The 17,544-nt window shown below is 50.9% G+C and overlaps 6 protein-coding genes and 1 non-coding gene across 7 annotated transcripts; 3 read left to right on the top strand and 4 right to left on the bottom strand.

The window, feature by feature from the left end:
* Nucleotides 1-2,038: 2,038 nt before the first annotated feature.
* Nucleotides 2,039-2,862, bottom strand: BDR25DRAFT_323762 (acyl-coenzyme A thioesteras-like protein 13; the record flags this gene model as incomplete). Its single annotated transcript, XM_033692117.1, has 7 exons — nt 2,039-2,190; nt 2,250-2,387; nt 2,437-2,479; nt 2,535-2,600; nt 2,669; nt 2,737-2,777; nt 2,836-2,862. The coding sequence occupies 7 exons, from the start codon at nt 2,860-2,862 to the stop codon at nt 2,039-2,041; spliced, it is 468 nt and encodes a 155-aa protein (XP_033549997.1).
* A 185-nt stretch (nt 2,863-3,047) lies between these two features.
* BDR25DRAFT_129201 (RNA polymerase II transcription factor B subunit 2) lies at nt 3,048-5,040 on the top strand. Its single transcript, XM_033683811.1, has 3 exons — nt 3,048-3,266; nt 3,322-3,860; nt 3,929-5,040. The coding sequence occupies exons 1-3, from the start codon at nt 3,143-3,145 to the stop codon at nt 4,700-4,702; spliced, it is 1,437 nt and encodes a 478-aa protein (XP_033549996.1). The 5' UTR covers nt 3,048-3,142; the 3' UTR covers nt 4,703-5,040.
* An 87-nt stretch (nt 5,041-5,127) lies between these two features.
* BDR25DRAFT_302149 (uncharacterized protein) lies at nt 5,128-6,228 on the bottom strand. Its single transcript, XM_033689733.1, has 4 exons — nt 6,089-6,228; nt 6,013-6,029; nt 5,754-5,959; nt 5,128-5,667 (listed from the first exon to the last, which is right to left on the bottom strand). The coding sequence occupies exons 1-4, from the start codon at nt 6,158-6,160 to the stop codon at nt 5,378-5,380; spliced, it is 585 nt and encodes a 194-aa protein (XP_033549995.1). The 5' UTR covers nt 6,161-6,228; the 3' UTR covers nt 5,128-5,377.
* Nucleotides 6,229-6,336: 108 nt separating this feature from the next.
* BDR25DRAFT_282448 (P-loop containing nucleoside triphosphate hydrolase protein) lies at nt 6,337-10,936 on the top strand. The gene is made up of 3 exons (XM_033687973.1): nt 6,337-6,776; nt 6,831-10,313; nt 10,407-10,936. The coding sequence occupies exons 1-3, from the start codon at nt 6,398-6,400 to the stop codon at nt 10,859-10,861; spliced, it is 4,317 nt and encodes a 1,438-aa protein (XP_033549994.1). The 5' UTR covers nt 6,337-6,397; the 3' UTR covers nt 10,862-10,936.
* Nucleotides 10,937-11,361: 425 nt separating this feature from the next.
* Nucleotides 11,362-14,281, bottom strand: BDR25DRAFT_282447 (betaine lipid synthase; the record flags this gene model as incomplete). Its single annotated transcript, XM_033687972.1, has 9 exons — nt 11,362-11,470; nt 11,552-12,523; nt 12,576-12,800; nt 12,851-13,131; nt 13,181-13,635; nt 13,685-13,742; nt 13,789-13,806; nt 13,859-14,008; nt 14,057-14,281. 9 exons carry the CDS (start codon nt 14,279-14,281, stop codon nt 11,362-11,364), a joined length of 2,493 nt encoding a protein of 830 aa, XP_033549993.1.
* A 789-nt stretch (nt 14,282-15,070) lies between these two features.
* On the bottom strand, nt 15,071-16,900 carry BDR25DRAFT_332814 (26S protease regulatory subunit 6A). The gene is made up of 4 exons (XM_033692785.1): nt 16,416-16,900; nt 15,918-16,333; nt 15,242-15,861; nt 15,071-15,192 (listed from the first exon to the last, which is right to left on the bottom strand). The coding sequence occupies exons 1-4, from the start codon at nt 16,748-16,750 to the stop codon at nt 15,157-15,159; spliced, it is 1,407 nt and encodes a 468-aa protein (XP_033549992.1). The 5' UTR covers nt 16,751-16,900; the 3' UTR covers nt 15,071-15,156.
* Nucleotides 16,901-17,359: 459 nt separating this feature from the next.
* Nucleotides 17,360-17,431, top strand: BDR25DRAFT_t20. The gene has a single exon. It is a non-coding gene; the product is annotated as a tRNA-Arg (tRNA).
* Nucleotides 17,432-17,544: the final 113 nt, after the last annotated feature.

Below are 17,544 nucleotides of genomic sequence, written 5' to 3'. Positions count from 1 at the left end.
CGAGACCAAATCACCTTCGAAATCGTCGGTGAGGTCATACACGACCCCGAATCTAAAGAAGAGCGTGAGTCCAATCCAGCAGTCAAGTTTCATGATACCTCGGAAACCAACGGCACAAAATAAAGCCTCCAAGTCTTCGGGTGTCCAGCAGCTCACAATGAAGGAAAATACTCCAACTGGCAAGTGTGACAGTCGAAGGCTGTCTCAGATTACGGAGAAGTCGTCCAAACGCGAGAGTCTGATTCCACCCTCTACCGCATCCAATAGACGTTCAATTGGGCCAAGCGCTTCTACCAGTCAGAGCAAACAATCAATTCGTGCAACGCCGCCATCTACTGGGAAGCGGCTGAGCGCAAACTTCTCAACCCAGACCCCAGTGACAGTCAAGCGGGCGCAGCCAAATAAGCAAGCGCTTCTCCAGTCACCCCGTACCAATCGGTTCTCGAGTAGCCACACTATTGCTCAAACTAGACTTATGGGTCCTGTCGCTCCGACAACACCAACGCGGGCGGGCACTACCGCTGCTCGCCCAGTCCTGCCTCGCGCGAGTACCGAAAGGGACCTTCGTAGGATGACTTTTCAGGCCCCTGGAGGGCGTAACGCCGTGGGGATGCCATCACGGCCTCCGAGTGATATCAGCTATGAGGTGAGGCTAAAACGTTCCTCTACTTTTCATAGCATTCCTATACCTCCTGACACTCCGCCACCTGTTCCCCCAATTCCGAAACAGTATATGACTCCTCCAAAGGATGCCACGCCGCTCGATCTAAGCCGTGAAGTCGGTAGAAACAATGTGGAGAGTCGGTTTGCGTTTCCACCACCTAGCAGCATTCACAAGCTGGATTTAGACCAATTGAAGCCTGGCATTGCGTCTTCACCATTCGATCCAGATCCAGATAGTGACGTTGGAGAGAAGTCCAGCATCGAATCATGGCCACTGACACGCTTGGCTGAGAGGGCTTCAAGTCTTTTCTCAAATTCTCGGCCTTGGCATATATCTACCCAAGATGACGAGGACAATGCTGACACTGAGAATAAACCGCAGATTAAAGATTCCATGCCTCCAATTTGGTGGGCTGGTCGTTTTCAAGCTAGGCTTGATCAGTGGCGCACCGAGGCTATGCACGCAGAACTGAACCCGAAATACAAACCGGAAGGCCTGCTGGGTGGATGTAAGTTGAGCCAAGAGAAGATGGCGGCTGGCTACATCTTCCTTCAACTCCGGGATCAGTGTGGCTCTAAGCAGGCGGCAGATAGCCTTTGGGTGTGTCCAGGGATCGATCTGTTCCTCTTCTACCTATTCATTCCGCTAACCTTGATGTAGGAATACGAGTATGTTTATCGCCGGGATAACAAACTCCTCGACGCGGTGATAAACATTCCTCCAATGCGTAAGCAAGATGGCTTTTCGACCCCGAAACAAGGACCCTTCGGTAGAGCTGTACGGAAGCTAACACCACGAAAGAGTAGCCTTGTAAACCTTCTCAAAGGCAAGGGCTGGAATAAGATCGAGGACTCTAAGGGGACCTATGGGCCTGCTGAGCACGAGTTGTTGTACGGGACCATTCAGGGATCATCTTCGGGGAGCTCTTGACTTTTTTGTTCGGCTATGGATTCCGGACAAGGAGGTATGGGTATCTGTGGCGTTATTAGAACAGGGAAATACGACGATATGACGATACATGACACGATACATACCGAAGCATTCCGAAATAAGTTACGGATGACCTGCACGAATAAATGATGGGATGTTTGCTGTTTTGTACGATATGAGAGACTGTAAGACTCCTGATGGTTCGGCATTTAATCGGGTCCTTCAACGGACTTGATGGTGGCTTGATTGAAAGGCCCTAGAGACTTCTCTGAAGCATTCCCTAATGAATCTGGGTGTATCTTAAGCCGTCTGCTTGCTGGAACGGATGGGCGAGTATCGGAGCACGAGGTTGGCAGCATAATAAACGCAAGCAGCTGGGTACAAGCCACGTATCTACGCATTAGCGTGATATATGTACAGACCAAGTCTTTGCGGGCAAAGCTATTATTTCTTCTCCACCCTAGGCGTTAGTTCCTCCACGGTGTTTTTAGGGTCTTTCCATGCAAGTGCGATGTACTTGGTGTGACTCCCTCTCGCGAAAACCTCTTCGTTACTATTCATGAAGCGAATTGATGTGAATGCCATGGTTTTACCAACTGTTGCGGCTAGATTTAGCACTGATGAAGGTTGATTCCGGGTGGAGAACGGTGCTCACATTTATCACATGTCACTTCTGCTCGGATAAGATCCCCAATCTTACCGCCGGAGCTAAGATAGGTGACGTTTAAATCTGTGGATACGCCAGTTGAAAATAGGCCCCTGGACGCGACGGCTAGGGAACCTCCGAGATCGACTGGTTGTTTTAGAGTGCGTTGGAGATGGCTGGTGGAGGGAGGAACTACCCATGCTGGCGATTGTTCCGCCGTGAAGGATGTTCAGGCGGTTCTGAAGAAAGTTTAGATTTAAGAGTAGAGATTTGAGAAGGCAGAAGATAACATACGGTGTGTTCTTTCTGAATGTTGAGTTCAAACCTGACTTTGCCAGGAACCGCATGAGTTACGCGAAGCTGGAGGTGTTTGTTAATATGGGTAGAAATGGCATTAGAATAGTAATGAGCAGATGAGACGCACTTACGCTATCCAGCAGTCTATGATATGGATCAGATTAACGGGTGGTAACACGTAGTCCTCGCATTGAACTACCTTGGCTCCAGGCCAGAAGATGCACGGAATGATTCCCAAACCTGTTGAGCTGGTCAAACTTGTAGATTTCGAGGGGATATTCAAGTACTATTTACTGACGGATCTTACGAATTTCAGGGCAGGCATGATGCCGGTTTCAGTATTCCGTTGTGGAAGAGTGATGCAGTTCGGTATCATTGTGGCTCGGCAATCGTAGTCGGAAAGCCTCGGGCTAGTCTCCGCAGTATGAAGGGCGGGGCGGAACTTCCCCGCGGAGGCTTGGCAGATTTCTTTCCGCACCCAAGAATATTGCCTTCTCCTTGCCATCACCACATTAACAGACGCTCTCACTGCCCCGCTGTCTAACCTCTATGAAATAATGATAACAAGATAGTCAATTTGCAGTCAGATCCAGCATCAAAATACGATGTCTGCGTCTTCGTCCCAAGCACTCGAATATCTCGAGCTGCTCCCTGCGCAAACTCATCGCAAGCTATATGAGCAACCCTCGACTGCTTTAGCAGTCTTTCGGTGCATGCTTCCGCACTTGGGTAAGTTTATTCCCATAATTAACTATAGCCAAATTCTTATAAACGCGTTTTTCAGCCAAAACGATAGTAATGGCTATGCTCTACATGCCAGGCCCCTTCTCCGCTAGCGATCTCGATGCCTGGTTTCGACACGATGGCAAAAGAGATAAGGACAAAGCCATTTCCGTGCTCGAACAACTCCACGTTATCACCGCAAGACTAGAGGCACCGAGACATTACTCGTACAAACTCACGGAGGGCTTTGGACGCTCTCTGCGACAAGCACTTACTGGAAGCGGCACGCATCGGTCCTTTGGTGTTCCAGCACAGTCGACGGAGGAAAGGGTGTCGACCGACTTCTTGGATGATTATGCCCAGAAACAGTGGGAGAATATGTTGTTCTATATGGTGGGGTCAACGGTGGGGCTCGCGGCTACGAATGCCCTTGGCCAGGATGTGGGAGAGGGTACGAAGACGTTACTACGGGTGGGGGACTTTGTGAAAGTTACACATGGTAGAGTCACGATCACAAGGACAGGTTTTACTTTTGTGCTACAGGAAGCGAATGCACAGGTTTGGAGCCTGCTCATTGTGTATTTGAACTATGCTCCTAAGGTAAGCACCCTCATCTTCGATGAACCATACCGGTTCCGGTACGGAGTAGGGCTGATTTTTAGGCCTAGCTCGGCATGTCTGAAACCGACGTCCTCTCATTCCTCTTCATGCTTGGCTCCCTAGAACTCGGCCAAGAATACTCCATCTCCACGCTCTCGCAAACCCAAGTGCAAATGCTTGAAGACTTGTCTGCCTTCGGCATCGTCTACCGCTCGTCCAAAACATCCTCAACATTCTACCCGACCCGCCTAGCTACAACACTAACCTCAGACTCTGGTGCTCTCTCCTTCTCCACTTCGAATGCCAAGTCTGACTCAGAGGACCTCACTTCCTCAGGAACTGGAGCGACTAGAGGAAGCGCATCAAAAGGCTACATAATCATCGAAACGAATTACCGCCTCTACGCTTACACATCCTCGCTTCTCCAAATCGCCGTCCTCTCCCTCTTTACCAACCTCACCACCCGCTTCCCCAACCTCGTTTCCGGAAAACTAACCAAACAATCCATAACCCGTGCCGTCAAACTCGGCATCTCATCCTCCCAGATCCTTTCCTATCTCACCTCAAACGCACATCCGCAGATGCAGAAAAACACCCCCGTTCTGCCACCGACGGTCATGGATCAGATTCGACTGTGGGAGTACGAAGGCGAGCGCGTGGAGCCGACGAATGGGTATTTGATGAAGGAATTCAGCAACGATCACGAGTATAAAGATCTTGTAGCTTATGCGGAGAGTCTGGGCGTTCTAATTTGGAAAAATGATGGGAAGAGAATGTTGTTTGTGGACAGACTGGAGCAAATCAGTCTGTATATGAGCAAGAAAAAGAGTAGAAGTGAGTAGGCCAATGCGTGGTGTTTAGACCTCTACGTTGCTATGGAGAAATAAAGGGGAGGGAGTGAGAGGTTATGGCAGGAGTGTTATGAAAACGGGAAAAGTGGTGAAGAGCATTCGGAAGGGCCTCGGAGGATTGAAGAGTGTGGGGGAGGTGAATGATGGACAACAACCTACCCCCGGGAGTAGATGCGCAATGGGTTTAAAGGCCCATAGGGAGGGAAGTACAGGTTGAAGAATTTACTTTCAAAGCAAGGCGTCCTGGATGGAGTGGCTTCGTCTTTGGTGCATTGTATCGGTAGGCTCTAGGCATGCATTAGGATGGACGGAAAACTGGCGTTTTATGCTGAATTGTTAGAGTATGGAGTGGGCTAAATTCTCTTTTTCAGAAGCAGCAGTTTTCATTGGATTGTAGATATATTACTTCCTGTGATCTCATCTTTGTCGGCGGCATGAGTGATCCAGTATTTACTCAGTGGAGTTCGTGCTATGACTGAATTGTCGTGGGAGCCTTAATGTAATTCAGAGACGTCTAGGTCTCGGAGGCTATGTTGGATAAAGAATGCTGACCAGAAAAACTTGTTGATACAACCTATCGTTGCTCCATTGAACATATATACATCCTTCACCAAGATATTTCATTTCATTCTTCTTTTCCCTTTCCGTCTCTCCGTTCCCGCGCGTTCATGACGACTTCCCCTCTCTCGCCAGCCTGTCCTGCTCCAGTTCCAACTCGGCCTGTCGATAGTACTTCGCCGTATCAACACCATGGTACGGATGATTTACAAGATTGATCCACGGCAGCACGCCGGCGAATGTAGCGGCGTATTTCGAGTTCCGGTGAGCCACACCCTGCATGTATTCGGTCATTGTCGAGGTTCCGTATAACGGCTCGCCGCGCTTGACTTTGTCCACCATTTCTCGCATGTCCATTTCGATCTCGCGGCGGTTTTCGCGGGCGCCGTAGAAGCGGTCTATTACCCAAGGCAATTAGCACATAGCTGGGGCGGGTGGTCGGTGCGGGGTGTAGGAGGGGAGGAGAGGGAGAGGGGTTACATACGGGCAGACCTTGAATATGTGGCCAGAAAGCCACCAGTCAATCCGACGGCAACGGTCAGTCGCATGATGGGTGCAAAGCCTCCCTTGCCAACGAACGAAGGGGATATTTTCTCCCAGTAGAGCATCAGCGCTGGGCCGACGGCTGCGACGCCAGCGCCATAGGCCCAATCTGCGGGTCGGGCATATGAGACTACACGCTTAAAGTGTCTGCATCAATCAATCAGTGAATTGATCCCAGCCGAGGGGGGTGAGGGTTGTACGGGTCGTTGTCGATGAGCTACATCATGTTAGCTATTTCGCAGCCATTGAGCCAGGCTGGAAGGGTCAATTGCTTACAGGATATTCGCCAGTAGGTACCTTATCCGGCACATAGGGCGTAGTCTGTGAGTCCTGACTTGGTGAAGCCATTGTGTGCGGTAAGCGGAGGTCTTGCTGCGGAGTGCTGCTCTAGACGGCGTGAGGTTCGAGGACGGAAGGTCCCGTGTCGTGTTCAGCGACCGTCCGAGCGTGCGACTTTCACGGAACTTTTCTCTTGGCGCGTTGGATCACGGGGGGGGAGCTTGGAGCAACAATAATGAGCGCTGCGGCGACTCACCACTACCAACCCACGCCCCGAGTGAGATCCTAAGAAGAGGAGCTGTAGCCATGGAGGATATTAAGCAGGGAGACGGCAATAGCGCCCAGAGTGCCGCCACCACGGCCCAGCACTCCGACTTCTCGAGCATGCATGCCCGTCCCACCGTCGCCGATCTCAGCGGAGAGAACCATTTCGCGCAGGTCGCGCGGAAGAACTGGCTGAACTCGACAAAAACACCAAAAGTGCGCCCCCTGGTTGTCAAGGAAGAGCTATGGGACGAGCTGGAGAAGTCTGGCTTCGCGTATTCGTCGCTCCTCGTCTTGGAGAATCTACAGCTCCTCGAGAGGTACCTGTGGCAGGGCTTTACTGAGGATGCGTCGAATCATCATCTCTTGCTGTTGGCGCTGATGGTCAACGTGAAGAGGAGAGAGAATCTGGCATCTTGGGGTAGGAGCGACCCTACGTTGAAATGCGCCTAGATAGATGCTAATCTGGTAATAGAGCACTTTACCAGCAAGCCAGAGGACTTCTCGATTTTCTTCCGTCGCATACTCTCTATGACTGTCGACCCCTCGCATCCGACAGAGATCCGGACACATCTCATCTCGTTCATCATCGGCGCATTTCAGTCCTTGGACAGCGGCATAGTGCGAAAGGAGTGCGCGCCGCTTGTCTCGATATCCATGTGGCTGAATCTTCATTCAGATTCAGCCCGACAGGAGCTTTTCGAGCAAGAGCCCAAGCTACGGAAGGCATGGCGAGCATCCTCAAAACGGTTTGAGAGTGGAGACGATGAACTCAAAGCTCGGCTGCGCTTTGAACGGTCATGGCTGTACACGCTCATCATCGACTTCTTCGATCGGCTATACAACAGCTCAAGAGACACCGCTAAGGACAACTTGGCGTATTGCGAGCGCTTCATTGAGCTTCTAACTGACTTGCAGAGCCAGCTGCCAACCAGGAGATATGTCAATTCGTTACTGCGAGATCTCAATGTCCTTCCGGCGATCAAGTTGTCGCCTATGTACACGGACGAGGACAATGGTTTATTCAGAGATCTCTTTAATCTCTTGAGACATTTCACGTACTTTCCCATCCAGGACCAGACGGGCAGGCAATTGTCGAAGCTGGAGTACGATCAGGAGCACTATGCAGCGCTTGCAAAGTTGCAGAGGGTGGGCTATGCAGCGTTCAATGAGAAACTTACTCTACTAGCCCTTGCGCACTATGGCAGTGTCGGCAATAGAGAAGAGTTAGAGGGACATCTGCGTTCACTCGACGACCCGGAGCTTGTGGAACTCTGCTCTCTCATGGGTCTACGAACTGAATACCCCAAGTCATCTTTTCTAGTCCGGGACAGGCCTTTCTTTACTGAAGTCTTGGTGTCCGTCCATGAGCGCCGACCTACTTTCAAGGACGCCATACGCGAAATGCGCATCCTACCCACTGAACGGATTTTGTACGAAGGGACTTTTCTGCGGAATGAGTCTTACACTGGGTCAAGGCCACTCGCCATCCCGAAGCTCAATCTCCAGTACCTCACCATGGGCGACTTTTTGTGGAGGTCCTTTATCTTGTACCGATGCGAGTCTTTCTACGGTATCCGCAAAGATATGGAAGATGTGGCCAAGCGGATGCAACCGCGAGGAAAGGGCGTCAACTCGAAGTTTACCGGATTCTCGAGAATGGCTGTTCCTATTTCGAAACCCGCCATCGTGGACGTCGCGCCATCACGCGTTGGCGAGGACCACCCTGCTCATGTTCGTGCGGAGGTGATACTAGATGTCAGCCGTCTCCAGTTTCCCGTACGGAAGGAGTGGGAGTCGCTAAAGCCCGACGATATCGTGTTCCTGCTCGCCGTTGAGGGATTAGAAGATGTAGAGATGCGGAATGGCCACCATGAAGAGCAGAATACCGGGGAAGAGCTAGGCCTACGGAAGCTTAGGTGTGCGAGTGTCGTTCAAGTACAAGACGAGAACGGACGGCCTCTTCGTGAGCTTGCTCACGCTAATGGACCGCCTCCTCGAGCTCGACAACGAAGGCTCATCCTTCATCTGGATGCGAAACAGTACAAGGACGACATGGACCGTGTTGCTCAGGGGCGGCCAGACGTCTACGAAAACATCAACCTTATTGTGCGCCGACGAGGCCGAGAGAACAACTTCCACTCCATCCTTGATTCCATCAGGCGTCTCACTCTATCCGACATTCCAGCACCCACCTGGCTTCAGGATGTCTTCCTAGGCTATGGTGATCCTGCCTCTGCTACCTACAACCGACTCCCTAACCGCCTGAAATCGATAGACTTCCGCGATACCTTTCTGGACTGGCAACACCTCATCGAAAGCCTCCCCGGCAAATCCATCGAACCCCACGAAGACTTGCAATCATCCTTTGGGCCTCCATACGTCGTCTCCTTCCCCGCAGCTGAACCCGAAGCCATGCCTGTACGACCCTCGAAGAAGCGTCGTCGTGATCAAGTCGAGGTTGCACAACCTGTGCATGAATCTCTGCATGTCTCCACATACAAGCCTCCGAATACAGGGCCCTACCCTGGCGATGCACCCAAGCTCAACAGGGTCAGATTCACCCCTGCTCAAATCGAAGCGATAACTTCAGGAACCCAACCTGGTCTCACTGTTGTGGTCGGCCCGCCGGGTACCGGAAAGACGGACGTTGCGACCCAAATTATCTCTAATATATACCACGATTTTCCGGACCAGCGGACACTGCTCGTTGCACACAGTAATCAGGCGCTCAACCAGCTCTTCCAGAAGATTGTGGCGCTGGACATTGATGAGCGCCACCTCCTGCGCCTGGGCCATGGGGAAGAGGAACTTGAAACTGAAGCGAGCTTCAGCAAGCATGGCCGAGTGGAGAGCTTCCTGGAGAGAAGAGAGTGGTATCTCGCAGAGGTTGATCGCCTGGCGAAGAACTTTGGGGCGCCCGGTGCTCATGGGAGTACGTGCGAGACAGCAGATTACTTCAATCTTGTCTATGTGAAGCCCGCGTGGACGGGGTATTGGGACAATGTCCAGTCCCCGGATTCCAGCGTCGAGCAAATCGTCGTCGAGTTTCCATTTAAACACTACTTCGCCAACGCACCTCAGCCGCTGTTTCCTCCAAATGCTTCGCGAGAGGAGATTCTGGATATTGTGCGAGGTTGCTATCGTCATGTCGAGAAGATCTTTGCGGAGCTCGAGGATATCCGCCCTTTTGAGATTCTGCGCAATCCGAGAGATAAGGCAAACTATCTTCTTATTAAGGAGGCTCGCATTATTGCCATGACATCAACGCATGCGGCGATGCGACGGCAGGAGATCGCGTCGCTGGGCTTCCACTACGACAACGTGATCATGGAGGAAGCAGCGCAGATTACCGAGATCGAGAACTTCATTCCACTTGCTCTCCAAAATCCGCAAGATGGCGAGTTGCCACTGAAGCGGATTGTGCTGTGTGGAGATCATCTCCAGAACAGCCCAATCATCCAGAATTTAGCGTTCAGACAGTATGCTAATCTTGAGCAATCGCTCTTCCTGAGGCTGGTTAGACTGGGTGTTCCCACGATAATGCTGGATCAACAAGGGAGGGCAAGGCCTTCCATCGCCACGCTGTATAAGTGGCGATACCCTAAACTAGGCAACCTCCCCAACGTCCTCAGCTCGAGAGCGTTCCAGCTTGCCAACCCAGGCCTTCGATATCCATACCAGTTCATCAATGTTCCGGACTACAAGGGCAAGGGTGAAGTGGAACCCACGCCCCATTTCATCCAGAATCTGGGGGAAGCGGAGTACGCGGTTGCTTTATTCATGTACATGCGACTACTCGGATATCCAGCCAGCAAAGTCAGCATCTTGACGACGTACGCAGGGCAACGGGCGTTGATAAAAGATGTGTTAGGCCATAGATGCAAGGGAAACAGATTATTTGGGCTCCCCAGGATCGTAGCAACGGTAGATAAGTATCAGGGCGAGCAGAATGACTGTAAGTTCAACATCCCCGGGACCTCTCTCTCTATTCCTCAAAATACAGAGATCTGTTGACTGTTGACGGTTATACTAACGATATGGAATTCAGACATCATCCTCTCCCTCGTCCGCACACGCTCCATCGGCTACCTGCGCGACATCCGCCGTCTCACCGTCGCGCTCTCGCGCGCCCGTCTAGGCCTCTACATCCTCGGCCGTCGCTCCGTCTTCGAATCCTGCTTCGAACTCAAACCGGCCTTCGACGTTCTCTTATCGCGCCCCGACAAGCTCTCCCTCGTCACCGACGAACTCTTTGGCGAGACCACTAGGACTGAGGATCAAGATGCGGATATAGCGACTATGGAGGGGGTGGAGCATTTGGGGAAGTATGTATATGAGATGACGAATGCGAAGGTTGAACAGTTGAAGGCCGGTGGGAAGAAGGGGAATGTGCAACTTGCGGTGGAGGATGTGAAGATGGATGGGGTAGGTGTGGATGAGGATGAGGATGAGGGGGAGAGGGAGGATGAGGTTTTTGTTAAGGATGATGAGGTGGTTGAGTAAAAGACTCTCTTGACGCACCCTAGGAGGGAACCGTAAAGCGCTGGAATCGGATTTGCGCAGGTGGGTACAATTTAGTCCTCCTGCCTCCAGTATGTATTTAAATGTATAGAATTAATTAAGACACCATGACATGATCTTAAATTCTTGAATTCGTGTGCTTAAACAACATAGCCAGACTACTTCTCTCATTGATGAGATAGAGTAATCTGGGAAGTGCCAAGCCTATCTAACTTGCATACATTCACAGCATCCTCTAACTCGCATAACTATTGCTCGCACTCAAAATGAGTAAAAGGTATCTGTGCAACGCAACGGTTCAAACAAACACCCACCCACGCACCCACCCAGCATGCAAATCCTACCAGACTACCGAACATAATAATACGGCCTAATTATGCGAAAAAAAAAGAAAAAAAAAGACGCGTACTTCTACCTACCTCATGTCGCTCGAATAAGAGCGAAGGGACCAGTGTGATCCCACCAGGTTCTCAACAACTCAACTAAATCTTCAACTCCACCATAGAGCTTTTTCGAAAATGCAGTTTTACGTCTTCTTGCTCGATGCTCGTCTCCTTCGTACAGATCCATGTACTCGCGTACATATTAACCCTGCAACTCATCAGTTAGCATTTGAAAATCTCTCCCAAACCCTATGTTATCTGACACGCAACACAATCTCAGGGCACTTACCGATCAATACAACTCCCCGGAACTCTCACCGCAACCCTCTTAGCCTCAAACCCACACGCCTCAAACGTCTCCACATACCACGGCCTCAGTCCTGCACTCCTTAACATCACACGTCCCTTCATCTTCAACGCGCGATTCAGCGCGCGGATCTGTTTAATTGCTTGCTTCCCCTCTGGCGGAAACCAGTCCATAGAGTCCATGACGACGACGATCGTCAATGTCCCCGGACGCATGCGCGCGATAACTTCGCTGATTTCATCTGTATGGATACGCAGGCCGTTGAATGCGGAGGGTTTGGAAAGCTTGATGTGGGATTTGGGTGAGAGGTAGGTGGGGTGCGAAGTCGGTGTGTAGTGCCCCAGGAGCGTGAGTAGATAGTAGTGGTTTGAAGTCGAAAGCAAGGTAGAGTTGACGACTGGCTCGAAGGTGTTAAGTACATATTCGTACACCGCGTGGCCTCCGCGAGAGCTGGAGCTGCTTGGGCCCGACGCAGATGCACCGGGCTCGTCGTTTCGAAGATAGTCGGCTTCGATCATATTGCGTTGGGCCGGCGGCACGCCGAGGGCTTTCCACAGCCACTTCTCGTTTCCGATAATCGTCCATGTGAGGATTCGGCTGTGGAGGACGTTCTTGATACTGCGTCTCCAGATCTCTCGCTGTTCGGCGAGTGTCTGTGCAGCACACAGTTTCTTGACTTCTTTGGATAGGCCGAGCACACAGAATAGCCAGCCGACGAGTTGGATGGCGTTACCTGATCCGCCAGAGTAGTACAGGCCTTGCTTTTCAAACGCCGAGGGTCCGTTCTGCAGCCAGTACTGGAACGCGAGACTAGACATGTGTGGACTGAGTTTGTTAATGAGGATAGAGCGAAAGTCGGTGTGGCGACCTTCGCCGAAGAGCTTCCAGACATCAGAGTAACCTAGAGCAGTGAATGCGGCGACTTTGAGTTCCAGGAGGTGGTTTTGACTGGGACTAACGTCGGTGTTAGTGCGAACCTTTGAAGTGGACGAAGGGTCAAGCATACTTGAGATCTACAGCATGAATTCGTCGAGGGTTGTCAAGAGCGAAGGATAAGATGTTGTCCCCAGCACTAGTGATAGCAAGAATGACATCGTCGGCCTGTACTTTGAGAAGCCGTGCATCGGCGCGGTCGTCTTCCCATGTAAAGGCGTAGATGTAGCAGTTGTTGAAGCGTTTGTGCTTCTCGAGAGTTTCGTCGTAGTGGATTCTCCAGTGGTGGTTTTGGTACCTGTTATCATCAATCAGCCGGCTTTGGGTTTATCCCGGAAATCTACTAACCACGTCGCTGGAAGAGGGAGGCTAGACTGCAGGTTGACGATAGCAGACTCGTATGCCTTCGATCGAATCTCAACATCCGCAGGCGTAGGACCTGTCTGTAAGTCCAGAGCAGAGAGGTAAGGAGACTCAGTCGCAGCAGCATCGATTTCAGCGAGCTTTGCGGTCGATGCACCGTTATCTTTTGAACATCCTATCCAAATGTAGTAAGGCAGTTTAACACCGAAAAAAGTATTCCGGGCGTTAATGCTGAGGACTGTACCGAAGCGATACTCGAGATAGTCCTGGGTGGGTCAGCAAAAAGAGGCGGCAGGCCTGCAGTTCCTTCCTTACTCTTCGCGCAGCCTCGAGGTTCACCCTATCAATTTCAAACCACGTGCGCCAGAACACTCTCGAGACCCACACACAATGGCGATCAATAACACCGCCTGTATAATTGCGAGTTTGGTAATCAACCTGATTCTGCACGTAGAAATCACAGACTCCTACAACACCATTCGGAGACAGCAGAGACGCAATAGAGTCAATAACCGGGTAGAACTCGGGAATCATAGAAAGCGCATAGCTCATAGTGACCAGCTCGGCGCCGCCAGCATCGGCATTTTCGTCGAGGTCGCGGACAGGCTGACCCTGGAGAATACGTTCTTTGCGTTCGTGTGCTTCATGTTCATGCTCGTGGAGACGGAATGCCCGGGCATCTTGGCAGATGACTTTGACGTTTGTCCAGCCCAGGCGTTGAAAGCGCTCCTTTGCCATTTCGCACAGGCTTGGGGAAAGATCAACGATATCTAAAAGTTATTAAAATAGAGAAACAAAACAAGAGCTATCATGGCATACAAACTGCCCGGAAGAAATCCTGTACGGGAAGAAATTCTCCCATTTGCTCAACACTGTGGTCATTAGCTAGAGGTTACTCGTTGGTTGTGACGCACGCACTTGTGGCCAGTTCCGCCACCAATCTAGAGCCGTTAGTGTTGACTTGCTTTATATCTCGTCCCGTCTTGTACTCACATCTACCCAAACAGGTCTTTGAGAAATCAGCCCAGCGTCGGCGCGATGCTTGAGCTGCGCCGCGACTACTCCCAACATATCTTCCCGACCCTTAAGAAGCCTTTTACGTGTAGCATCATAGACGTCCGCTTGCGCTTTGTAGAAGCTTTCCTACTAAATGTCAGCTCAGTCATATCTATCATTGATTTGAAAACGGACTAAAGCGTCTTGCTGATTGCCTGTGCCATCGCCGGTATGTGGCTTGACAAAGCAGGCATAGAAAAACTTCAAGTAGGCTTGGAAAGTATTTTGTTCCCCTGAAGACTTGCCTTTCGGCTTGAACGCAAGGACAAATATAGTTGCTAGGAAAATACCAACGACGCACAACGCCACTAGAACCAAATGGAACGGGTCCCGGAGAAGGGCCGTTGAAAGGCCCAGCATATCTGTGTTGTTGAAAGAAAGCCAGCAGAAGATGGAGAAGACGAAGGAAACAGATAAAGCAAGAGCTAGGCGGGAATCGCGTGGCCTTAAATCTTGTAGACTCGAAAACGGCAATCCGATGTCGGGAGGTGACGGTGCTGGTCCACATGATGCTAAACAACCAACATATTCACGGTGCTCGACGATGAGGCGTTTGAGGTCTGTCAGCCAATAGAACTACACACATGCTGGGCAGATCCGGAACCATATGATCAGAACATGTTAGCCTCGTCTAAAGGCGAAATGGGGGGCATGCTCTGTGGTCGAGATCTAGGCGAGCTTTGAAGCCGCTATCAGCGGCTATGCAGGGCAGCAAAGGAAATAAGGAATTCTCTAGATTTCTTGGAGGCTTTGGGAGAAGATGTTTGCGTTTGAGCCTATCAAGACAAAATTTAGATACTCGTGCTTGAAGAGGGTGGTGTTGAGGTGGTTGGCTTGCCAAGTCGAGTTCTTCATGTGTTCGTTCTCGACCAATCAAACGCCTCGACTCAAAGGCGTGCACGTTTAGCCCAACACCAATGCAGGGACATGTGTTGAGGGCCGTTCAGATAAGCTGCGGACAGTGACCTGCATCCTCTCCTAAAATTACAATCAGCGTGTTGGTAGTGGAGAACGAGATGCAGAGGCCGGCGATAAATTCCGGAGTATCGGAACGGAACACGTCAGTGAACGTCGAGACCTGTGATGACCTGCTAGGAATCCACAAATGTTAGTACCAAGAGCGTGACACCACATATATCTCCGTTCATCCATGTTTGCTACTGTCTATTGATTATGAGTACAGCGCAGCGGTAAGCAGCGCATGGATGCAACCAAAGCCTGCCATGACGACTCCACTACGCGTAGAAATTGACTGTATCTTTCTTCTTGGCCTAGATAGGTGTAAGCATAAGTGCATGAAAAATGAGGAGGGAATTGTACCTGAACTTCTGCAATGGCATCGACGTAGTGCTCGTGACTGATTTTCTGCTGGCCTAACCGGAGAGCAATCATTCCTGCCTCGACACACACAGCTTTCAGTTGTGCCCCGCCAAACTCGTCAGTACTACGTGCCAACTCCGGCCAGTTCACTCCATCATCAACGGTCATTTTCCTCGAGTGAATCCGAAGGATCTGTGCTCGGGCCTCTTCGTTTGGTAGTGGGAACTCGATCTTCCTGTCCAGACGACCTGATCGAAGCAGAGCAGGATCTAGAACATCAACGCGATTTGTGGCAGCAAGAACCTTGACACGGTCATCGGAAGCAAACCCATCGAGTTGATTGAGCAGTTCCAACATGGTTCGCTGTACTTCTCTGTCACCAGACTTCTCAGAATCGAAACGCTTGGTGCCAACGGCATCCAGCTCGTCGATGAAGATAATCGATGGTGCCTTCTCCTTAGCTAGGGCGAAACAGTCTCGCACAAGTTTTGCACCGTCTCCGATAAACATCTGAACGAGCTGAGGACCAGCGAGTTTGAGGAAAGTAGCGTCGGTTTGGGCTGCACACGCTCGGGCAAGAAGTGTTTTACCTGTACCAGGAGGGCCGTACATCAAAGCACCTTCAACTATAGTCAGCAGCGCCGCATAGAGCGTGGGAACACCGGGAGTGGCATACCTTTCGGGGCCTTGATGCCAATCTTTTTGAAGCGCTCAGCCTCCTTCATAGGCCATACCACAGCTTCTACAAGCTCTTCAATCTGTTTGTCCAAGCCACCAACATCTGTGTACTTCTCCGTAGGCTTCTCGTCGACCTCCATAGCCTTGACTCTGCTGTCATACTCGGCTGGCAGTGTGTCGAGAACAAGGTAGGAGTCCTTGTTTACTCCGATGAGGTCGCCCGGCTTGAGTTTCTCGTGATCTACGAGACCAATGAGAGGGAGGAAGATGGTCTGTCGCGTCGAGGTTTTGATGACGGCGGATTTGCCGACCCTGGTGGCGTCAAGGTCAATATTTGCTCCTTCTTCAACCGCCTCCGCCGTCACATCAAGATCTAGTATCTCGACGACGTTGCCAACGAGATATGGGAGTTGCCTGTTTTAACGAATTTAGTATACGAATAAATGAAAGAACAGTCGAATCCTCTGAAAGAGGGTCGTTGGGTGGGAAAGACTACCTGTTGTTCTCGATCTTGTCCATGTTGTCCTTGATTTTCTCGTTCATGGATGCTTTCTCGTGCGTTAACCGCTGGAACTCGCTCTTCATGATCCGCATGTCATTCTCAAGCAGCCGCCGCCGTGCGCTGATGTCTCGCGTGCTCAGATTAAGAATCTCCTCGTCGAGGACCTCCTCCTCCTCCTCATCCTCCTCAGGCTCTGCGTCTTTCATTTCCGCATCTCCGTCGGACTTCTTGCCGTCTTTCCCATCGCCATCGCCACTCTTTTTCTTCTCATCCTTCTTATCTTCCTTCTGCTCACGCTCGAGATCATCGAGGTCTTCAAGTGTTGACATTGCGGTGGAGGTATTCTGAGGAGGCTGGGATTGGGAGATAGGAGGGTGCAAATATGGTTGATTTGGGGGAGAGGGAGGTGGGGTGCTACCAGTTTAGGAGAGTGTTGCAGCCGGTTTGGGTGAGGGTGCCCGTGTTGACGGGGGAAGCTGTCCAAGGCAGCTTAGGATTACGACCGTGAAGCTTCCGCGATTACTTAGCGTGGTCGGGCTTGGCGCTGGACCGCCGGCCCAATCAACTTCATTCACCGCTCTCGACATGCGCTTGATCATCTTCAGCAGTTGGAAATTCAGTGGTAGAAGGAAGCAGTGAATCTCAGCTTCACCTTCCAAACAACTAAGAGCTTTATTTTAACCCTGTCAGTGAGGAGATGCACAGCAAAGGGATCAACGTCGGAAACTGCGAAGCGCGCAATACCAAAGTGCACAGGTTGGTGAAAAGTGCGGCTTTGCTCTGAAATGAGAAAGTCCGAATTATTGACCCAAACCCCGGACGTCCGGCGGCGTTCCAAAGCTTGTGAATATGGAAATCCGCCGGGCAAGATTGTTTTTGATGTCCTTCAGCATTAAATAGTGTATATATATTAATGAATTCCTCAAATCTTATTTCAAGGCACCATGGCCTAATGGTAAGGCGTTGCTTTCCGGTGGCAAAGATTGAGGGTTCGAGTCCCTCTGGTGTCGTCCTTTCTGATTTTTTGCCAAATCCTGTCTCAGTTTTTTTATTCGCTAGCAAATGCGCAGGAAATTAGTCATCAGATGTTGTTGTGTTGACCTCTGATGCCCTTCTCGACTCT

Source organism: Lindgomyces ingoldianus, assembly GCF_010093535.1.
Source record: "Lindgomyces ingoldianus strain ATCC 200398 unplaced genomic scaffold BDR25scaffold_9, whole genome shotgun sequence".
Lineage (NCBI taxonomy): Eukaryota > Fungi > Ascomycota > Dothideomycetes > Pleosporales > Lindgomycetaceae > Lindgomyces > Lindgomyces ingoldianus.
Note: the sequence above shows the minus strand (reverse complement) of the source record. Positions and strands in the feature narration are given on the sequence as shown.